This window comes from Vigna unguiculata, chromosome 3 (assembly GCF_004118075.2).
Source record: "Vigna unguiculata cultivar IT97K-499-35 chromosome 3, ASM411807v1, whole genome shotgun sequence".
NCBI classification, from domain to species: domain Eukaryota; kingdom Viridiplantae; phylum Streptophyta; class Magnoliopsida; order Fabales; family Fabaceae; genus Vigna; species Vigna unguiculata.
The window spans coordinates 37870468-37880398 of record NC_040281.1 but is presented as its reverse complement, the minus strand read 5'-3'; the positions used below and the strand labels follow the sequence as shown (position 1 = coordinate 37880398).

The 9931-nt window shown below is 31.4% G+C and overlaps 1 protein-coding gene across 1 annotated transcript; it reads right to left on the bottom strand.

The window, feature by feature from the left end:
- Nucleotides 1-3549: 3549 nt before the first annotated feature.
- LOC114177535 (probable mannitol dehydrogenase) lies at nt 3550-5933 on the bottom strand. Its single transcript, XM_028062918.1, has 5 exons — nt 5624-5933; nt 5432-5545; nt 4412-4925; nt 4138-4288; nt 3550-3965 (listed from the first exon to the last, which is right to left on the bottom strand). Exons 1-5 carry the CDS (start codon nt 5719-5721, stop codon nt 3760-3762), a joined length of 1083 nt encoding a protein of 360 aa, XP_027918719.1. The 5' UTR covers nt 5722-5933; the 3' UTR covers nt 3550-3759.
- Nucleotides 5934-9931: the final 3998 nt, after the last annotated feature.

Below are 9931 nucleotides of genomic sequence, written 5' to 3'. Positions count from 1 at the left end.
TCAACCCGGCTCAAACTCGTTTAATCCATAAATTAAATGAATCGAATTGAGTTCAACTCACTTTTAAAAAAATTGAATTTTAAAAAGTTGAATTTTTCTCGACGACATGATAGGTCACGGGTCGAAATATTTTCACATTTCTAATTTATATTGTTTTTGATTACTGAAGAGCTACATTTCGCATACTACTATTATATCGTTTTCGCACACTACTATTTGATGCTTTATAATCTATTTTGAATTCATAATCAAACCCATCATCCAGCCCTCAACACAGAGAGAATCACCTTCCCACCATCACAAAACCCACACGTTATCACCATCCCCTCTATTTTGCCATCATTTATCTTCTCCCTTACCAAAACTCATTGCAGCATCATCTTCGTTCATTCGAACCAACACAATCATTCATCCCCAACCATTCCAACACCCAACAGGAAACAGAAGAAGGAGGAGAGCCAATATCCGGCGACATTGCCGCCGGCGAATCTGAGCTTCGAACGCAGGTCGCACAGTGGCGGTGGAGTGGCTGCCAAGCCCCAATCCCGATTTCGAATGGATGAGAAGGAGTGTTGGAAAGACTACAGCGAAGAGGGGGAATGCCGCCGGCGGTGCACGCGGTATCTTTGGCCGCGAGCGCGGTGACAAACGGAGGCTCTGGCCGGACTTGGAGCGACCGCGACGGCGCCTCTGGTGGCTCCTCCGGCCACGAGAAGCGTTGCCAGCAACAGTCCTAACGACGGCGGTTTGGCTGAACGGAAGTAGTTGGCATGGTGGAGAAGGTCCTGCGAGGTAACCTGGTGCCACTCCCTTGGTGCCGCGCGTTGGAGAAGAGAACGGGGGAAGGAACCCCACGTTCCACGAAAGAAGAAGAAACCCCTTAAGGATTTTCTGCAAAAGACAGAAGAAGGGCTTCGGGCCTGAATCCACCATTTCTTCGTCCACCCCGGTTTTCACCTTTCATACACCTCCTTTACATAACATTGTCAGGCTTGCTGTCTTATTTCCTTCGTGAACCTCCATATTCTGTTAACCCACGGCCCTTATGTTTGAACTTGTTTTATTTTACATTATGTAACCCATGTGATAATCTCGCGCCCCCTACGGCTTGTTTATTGTTGTTGGACTTGTTTCCTGTGTTTACTCGATACACCTCTATATTCACTACAAATACCTCTCACTTGTTGCTCACTGCACCACACATTTATTATTTTGCATCTTGGTGGTAAAATAGTAAAATATTGGAGTTACTTTTGCTTCCACGCAAGAATACGATTGGATGTTGATGGGTTTATGGCATTAATGTTGGCCCTAATGATGAAATTTATTAGTTTTTAGCATGTTTAGTTGTCAAAGCATACACTTATATAAGTGGTCTTAATTGCAATGTTATTTTTTTTCTCCAATGACTATTGTTGGTCCTTTTTTGTTCATTGACAGGTAGTCATCGATGATCACTTCATTAATTGGATATTAAAAATGTTTTTCTTAATGACAATATCAGGGATGTCAAAAAAATTCGTACCCGCGGGTATCTGCGGATAAAACTCGCAACAGGTAGAAAATGGATATTAAAAATGGATACCCGCTACCTGTGGGTACGGGTATCATAATATCCGTACCCGTGGATACCTGTACCCGTTAAACTTTAATTCAGAAAAATACCCTTATATATATATATATATATATATATATATATATATATATTAGTAAAAAACATTATGAGTCTTTATTCAATAATGTGCTCAGATTCTTACCCAACAACGGAATAAATTACTTCCAAATACTGTGGAGGCATTGATGTGTCTCCAAAACTGGTTATGGACCAACATGAAAGGTAATGAAATTAACACTTTTACTTAGATATTTTAATTAAGTGATTGTTGGAAATTTTTAATGAACTTCTTATGTTTTCAGGCTCTTCTAAATTAAAATTGGACAACATGAAACTGTATAGAATGTTGCAAGAGGTGGACATGGATGAAGTTAGTAATTTTTTAAATATTTTATTCAAAAATAAACTACAATATAAATTGATAGTGATTTTTTATTTGTTTGTTTTTCACAGAGAAAGAAGACTTGTTGATCCAAACACTAATTATGGTTAAACATTTATTTTTTAAAATATTTTTGTAAATACTCGCGGGTACCAGTGGATACCCGCGGATATGAACAAAATAGACGGGCCGCATAACGGATATCCGACGGATATAGATACGGGTACGGGGCGAATATTTATCCAGCAGGGAGCTACTATCCATACCCTACCGCCCGTTGACATCCCTAAACAATATATAAGAAAAATGTGGAGAAACTTCTTGCGTTCGTTACTTCAAAGAAGTCCAATTTGGTTTATAAGTTTCACCACTTTCTCTATGATCCCAACAATATTTAAGTGTTTGGTTTAGAAAATAGCTACATTGTTCAAACATTTTGGCTAAAACACAGTGAACGAGATCGTCTTGCTTTTACTATTATACATTTATACATCTCTTAGAAAATGTGTTCACTTAACAGTTCATGTTGACAATAAAGTTATTATAAGGAATGTTGTTCTAATATCTTAGTTAAAGGGACACTTGTGCAAACATTTTCAAACTATAGATCTTGGAAGCCTTACACACAGGTTGGTATTGAAATAGCTCGAACAAAACATAATGTTGTGATTCAAAGACAATATGTTATAGATATCCAAAAAAAACATGTATGATTGATTATATATCACTGGATAATCCTAAGACAATAATGTTGTGAACCTAAATAAAAAAAATAATGAAACTTTATTATCCATATTTTAAAAACAAATATGAGATTGTAACATTTATTATTAGTAAACTTTTATAAGTAAAATAATTTCTTCAAAAACTTAATTTTTGGAAAATTAATTCAATACAAATATATTATAATACCCAAGCTCTTTTCCGTTACTTGTAATTGAATGTTTCAAAAGAGAACTAAAATTGGTAATTTTTCATTTGAAAAAAGTTGCCTAAGAATATCTAAACTAAATTTGTCAGATCCAACTTATACGCAATTTGAATTTGTATTAACAAAATATTTAATTGAATCTCAAATCAAATTTATTTCTTTCAAACTCCGTCATTACAAATGTCTCTGGCCCAAGAAAAGTGGTAGAAGAATATTAAAATGGATAATGATATCGTAAAAATCAAATTTTGACAACAAATTTGACAACCTTACGTGACAGCTTATCTAGCTTTTACTTTTTTATATTTGAAATATTTTTAGTAAAACACGGTGGCATTGATGGAGAGATAAAGAAAGACGTGATTTTCGAAAACATTTATTCTCCTTACACAACCATTCTTCAACCTCCCTCTTTCCAAGGGTTTCATTTGCTTCAACCTAGTCCATTCTCCACAATCCGTTCAACCCGTTAATCGAAAGCAGAGAAAGGCGATGTGCTTTGTGTTCCCTTCAACCTGTTAGGCGATGTACGCTTATTATATTAGTTTCCTTGGCCGTTTATAAAATTTTTAGTTAAAGAAAATTTCTCCTCAGTTTTTCCTTAGCAGTATAAGAAAAAGATAAATATTAATCCCATAATATTAAAGTTAAAGATAATGATAGCAACTACATCATTTCATTCACTGCTAAAATCCAAAAGCACACAGTAAAACTTCCAATCAAACTACACATTCACTAGCGACAACATGGGTAAATTCCTTTATTTAAAGCAACAACCATATCTTCCTCCAATTTCTTCCTTCCTCAGTCAGCTACATAGATGATGAAAATTTAAGAGCTGGGCTTCATTGTCTTCCCGATGTCGATAACGAATCGATATTTCACATCTGCTTTGCGGAGACGCTCCATTGCCGTGTTTACATAATCAACAGGAATAATCTCGATGTCAGGATGTATATTGTGTTTGGCAGCATAATTAATCATCTCTTGAGTCTCCTTTATTCCTCCAATGTTACTGCCAGCTACACTCTTTCTCGCTGCAACCCAAACACAATATTTATCATCAACGTTATGAAAAAAACTGTACGTCTTTAAGAAAAACAAAATGTATTTTATCATGAACTATATACAAGTTAATTTTACATCTAGTTTATATAGCGGGAAGGTTGTTTATACAAGTGTAATAATTTTTGATGTGCATATACATACGTAGTATAGGAAAGACGGGTAGCTCCAAAGGAAGATCAGGTAGACCAACCATCACAAGTTTCCCACCAGTCTTCAACAAATTGATGAGAGGGACCAGAGAATGGTGTGCAGATACGGAGTCTATTATACCATCCAGGGTGCCCTTTGCAGCCTGAACAGAAAAATGGCAATTACAATAGTTAAACAATGACTTTGCCTCACAGACACACAAACTAAACCATACTACTTTCATAAAATAGTTGTAGAAAGGTTCAGAAAGAGAAAGGGAAAGTACCTCCAACTCATCTTGATTACGACTGACCAAAAATGAGTCAGCTCCAAGACGCTCGATAGCTTCCTTCTTTTTGTTTGGAGATGTGCTGATTACAGTGACCTTAGCCCCAAAAGCTTTGGCAAACTTAACAGCCATATGACCAAGGCCACCAAGACCAACCACACCCACATGCAGGCCTGGTTTGTCAATTCCAAAAAATATGAGAGGGCTATAAACTGTGATCCCAGCACATAAGAGAGGACCAGCAGCCTCAAGAGGTAGGTTATCAGGAATACTGATCACAAAGTGTTCATCTACAACCACCAGATCGGAGTAGCCTCCTTGTGTGATGCTCCCATCAATATCCTTCGCCCCATACGTCGGAATTGATTTTGGACAGTAATTCTCAAGATCCTCATCGCAGCTATTGCACGACCTGCAGGAATTAACCATGCAACCCACACCCACCCTATCTCCCACCTTGTACTTCTGTACCTTGCTTCCAACCTCAATCACTTCACCTGCAATCTCGTGCCTGCGTTTTGTTGCTTAAATCAGAATTCAATCTATCATTAACACTAATAACTTGTCAATGATAAACAACTAATAACATCTTTTATTGAAAAGGTAGCTAACAATTTATCAAATAAATTGTCTGCATCAAAGGTATTTGTCCACTAAGGTCAACTCTGTTCCATGCACACGGTGGTACCTCACCCTCTCTTTACTTTCCAACTTACCGTTTAGCAGATCTACATCTAAACAACAGATGTAATGTCTTACGTGTTCTATATTTATATAACTTACTTCGAATGGTTATCTCGCAGTGACTACAAAAAATCTTGTTTCTTCTTTCTGTGCGTGCGCACCCTCCAAATTTGAGTTAAAGCTTAGTCATTTTAATTCATATTTTGAATGTCATACTACAAATTCATTATATCAACAAACTTTCAGAACTCTTTCTTGTTTCAGCTATCCAAGGTAAAAGTTAAGACAAGATCTTGTGTTTGAAAAATAGGTGAGAAAGAGTAGGAGGCTTACCCGGGTATCAGTGGATAAGTGGACTCACTCCATTCACTCTTAATAATATGGAGGTCAGTGTGGCATATACCACAGAATAAGACTTTGATTGCAACATCTTTTTCTCCAGTTTCCCTGCTCCATTAGAAAACAGAACATGAGAAGCATGAAGTAGTTCTAAGGTTGAGGAATTGAAGAGGTTGAAATGAATACCTTCTGGTGAAGTCGAAGGGGGAGAGAACCCCAGATTTGTCTCTAGCAGCCCATCCCAAAGCCTTCCTAGAATGCTCGAGTCCTGGTGTAGCAGCCATCTCAATGTGTTGGACTCAGAATTGTGATGTGAAGGAGGTGAAGCAGCATGGAGTAATTAAAGGCCCAGCGCCCAGAGAGACGTAGTTCATAGTTTTTCTTGTAAAAAATTATTATTGTGAGGCCCACGTGGGTGGGACACTGCGTACTTTTCTTTCACGCTTTCTCTTTTTTACTGTATTTTCACATGTAGCAATGTATAAAAATGCACGAATACTAAATTAATTATGGAAATATAAGTGTACGGCAGAGATTGTGAATATTATACACGTTGGTATTAATAAGCAAACATTTAGGAACTGCGCGGGGTACAGAACAAATGGTGCGGTATATATGGCTATAAAATATAAAATATCTTATTTTGTGGAATATTAAATTTGGTCACATTGAATAAGATACTACACTCAAATTGGATATCACTGTCGATTACATTATCTGTCCGAGAATCCAATTAGAAGAGTCTGGAACGGAACAACTATTGGTTGTTCCTCATACACGTGTGAGACATTGTGTCAGAACATTATACCTTTATCTTTAAAAAAACATAGTACCTATAAATAATTTTAAAATAAAAATATTTATCAGATTTACAATAGATACAAGAGCCGGTCAACCGACTTACATGTTGGTCACGGGTTAATCTAAGGCAGTGTTCGTATGCGCAGATGTTATAAATTTGTAGATTTGTGATGATGTTCTCACTTTTCACATGTTCTCACAAATAGATTTGAGGCGATGGGTCTGTGATTGAATAGCCAAATCTCATTCCTTCTCAAATATAGATTTAGAGTGATTTCCACTAAATTTATTTTTATGATCTTATTAATATTTAATTACTATTGTAAAGTCCTGGTAATTCTTTCTTCTATTTGTATGATAAATGTATCTTCAACTATATATATATATATATATATATATATATATATATATATATATATATATATATATATATATATATATATATATATATAATAATACTTATTTTTAATGTTTTTTATATAATAATTAAAATATTGTTATAAATATTATGATTAATACATTAATGTATAAATTAATACTATACGTATATAATAATTAATAATAATTAAAATACCATTAAAAATATAATTATGTACATACAATTAATTTTAGGGTTAAATATGTTTTTGCTCCCTCAAGTTTCAGCGAAATTTAGAATTAGTTATTCATCAAAACTTTTGACCAATTTAGTCTTTCATCTTTCAAAATGCATCGATTTAGTCTTTTTAACCAAATTTTGTTAAGTTTATCTGACGTTTCAAGCGCATTTCATGATAGTATTTAAATTATTTACACTGTTTGACACATTTTTGTTTCAATGTTAACTTAAATACTATCATGAAATGTGTTTGAAACGTCAAATAAACTTAACAAAATTTGGTTAAAAGGACTAAATTCACGCATTTTAAAATATGAAGGACTAAATTGGTATAAAGTTTTGATGAGGGACTAATTCCAAAAATCACTGAAACTTGAGGGACCAAAAACATATTTAACCCTTAATTTTATTATTATTAATATATGTATATAATAATTAAAAATAATAAAAATATATAAATTTTTATAATAATTAAAATATTAATAAACTTTAATATTTTTAACTGATTTATTAATCATTTTATTTTTTTTATCATCAAGGATATTTTAGTAATTTTCAAATTTTATTTATTAAAAGTTTTTTTTAATCTATCACATCATTCAAATCATTCACTAACTTACACAAAATTTATCTTCAAATTTACTCACTTTACACTCTACATCTAGGGTTGACAAACGGGCCAGTCCGGCCCGTTTTGGCCCGGCCCGTATGTGGCCTGTCAAAAAACGGGTCGGGCCGGGCCTGACCCGTCAAACAGAAACAGGCCAATAGTCACAACCCGTCCCGTATAGGACGGGCTAACGGGCCGGGCCAGGCTGGCCCGTCTAGTTTTTTTATTTTTAATTAGTTTTCAAATTTTTTAATTTTTTTATTTTTTAAATTTGTTTATATATACATATAAATTATTATTAAAGTCATATTTAATCAAATAAAATATTATTTTAACTTTAATTGATTAGTTAATGTTTTTAATTAGATAAGTTAAAATTATTATTAAATTTACATATTAAATTATTCAATTATAACTAATAATTCAAACTTAATTTGTAGGTGTTAATGATTTAAATTACAATATTATTATATATTTATACATTTAAAATATATAATCTAAAAATTAATCTTTTTAATTATTTTTATTTTATTTTACTTTTTTAAAACGGACCAACGGGTCAGGACGGGCTGGCCCGTACTTTGGCCCGTCAAGTTGACGGGCTGGACGGGACGGGCCAGAATGGGCTGACGGATTGAAATCTTCAACCCAGCCCGTTCCTTTTAGCACGGGCTGACGGCTGGCCCGTTGGGCCCAGCCCGTTTTGCCACCCCTATCTACATCAACTCAAAAAAACACACATATTCATTCACTCAAATTAACACAAATTCATCTTCACACTCTCTCCCACATCTATCTTTATAAACGAACACAACCTAAGAAAGGATTGCTTCAATCCGGTTTATTTTTTATGACTTAAAAATTTTGTAATTTGATTTAATTTATTTTAGATAGATGGATTAGTTTATTTATAATTTTTTAATTTATTTTATATATTTATTGTATTAAAGATAAATTAACTTAATTTGTTTTTTTATAATGATGAGATTAAAATGTTTATTTAATCTTCAAAATATTATTATAAAAATAATAATTAAAAATCAAAGTATTAATATATATAATTTAATAAATAAATAAATTAAACATTTAAATATTATTAGATAAAATTTTAGTATTTGAAAATATTATAATTCGTTTTTACGTTTAATTACCAATGTTCACGTATTTTATTGTATTTCATTGAGATGTCAATAAAAATACTAAAATAAAAAACAATAAAAATAAAAGACAGACGAATAAAGTAAAAGAAAATATAATTATTTATATTAAAAAAATAAGAATGAAAATCAATAAAAGTTTGTAAATAATTATTTGATATAATAAAATAAAAATTTATTATAATTTGATAATTTAAACAATTATTATAGTATTTTTACATTGAAATTTAAATATAATTAAATATAAATATTTAAATATCTGAAGCATGTATCCATAAATTTAAAAATAGTTTTGATATTCCAAAAATAATACATATTGGTCTGATACTTTTGTTTCTCTTTCAATAGGTCAAGTTTTAAAGAAAAACCTTTAAAATTCAAATTAAGACAGATAAAAGCTGAAAAGCAACGAGTAAATAATGCTTTGCACGGGTGTCGAGATATGCTTGTATTAAAGAATGAAAATAAAATAAAATAAATTATTGCAATTGATAAAAAACAAAAAGATATAAATGTCGAGATATGCTGATAATTTTCTTTAAGTGTTGCTATATAATACTTAAAAAAATGTAATGATGACTTTTCAAAGATTTAATGTATTTAATAAAAATTATTTTAAAGTAAATTATTATTATAAAATTAAAAGATAAAAAGATATATAAAATATAAAATTAGATAATAATAAATATGAAATTATTAAATATAAAATAAAAAATATAATTTTTTAGATTTAATTTCATGTCTTAACCACATAATTTTATATTTTTCGAATTTCGTAATTTCATAATGTCACTATATCATTATTTTAAAATTTCATTTTTTAATCTTATAATTTCGTATTTTTATTGTTTTTTGTAATTTTATAATTTTATAATTATATTATATAATTATATATTTTTATAAATTTATAATAACTTAATTATAAAATATAAAAATATTAACTACATAATTAAATAATTAAAAAGTTATGAAATTAAAATTATAAGATTATATTTTTATTTAATATTTAATAATTTTATTATGATATAATTATCTAATTTTATATTTTTAATTTTATAATTTTTATTTGTTTTTTAAGATTAATTTTTGTTAAATATCATGAGATCTTCCTCAAAGTCTCTTTTCTCTTGCAATAAAGTATTATGTGAACTAGATTGTGTTTCCTTGTAGGAATTTACTGTTTATAAAAGGATGGGTGAATCTTATTTGCTTCCATGGATCAGACACAATTTACACAAATGGATTTGAAGGATAATGAAATATTCTCATTTTTTACATGAATGGAGAGATGATTGAGGAAAAAACACCTGAGCACATACACATTTACG

Bases quoted from the DNA above. Each gene is read 5' to 3' on its own strand.
- LOC114177535 (XM_028062918.1), bottom strand. From the start codon at position 5,721: ATGGCTGCTACACCAGGACTCGAGCATTCTAGGAAGGCTTTGGGATGG. The intron at 4,289-4,411 runs GTACTTTCCCTT...TTTTCTGTTCAG, and splicing joins GTAATCAAGATGAGTTGGAG to GCTGCAAAGGGCACCCTGGA. The intron at 3,966-4,137 runs GTATGTATATGC...TTTGGGTTGCAG, and splicing joins ACCCGTCTTTCCTATACTAC to CGAGAAAGAGTGTAGCTGGC.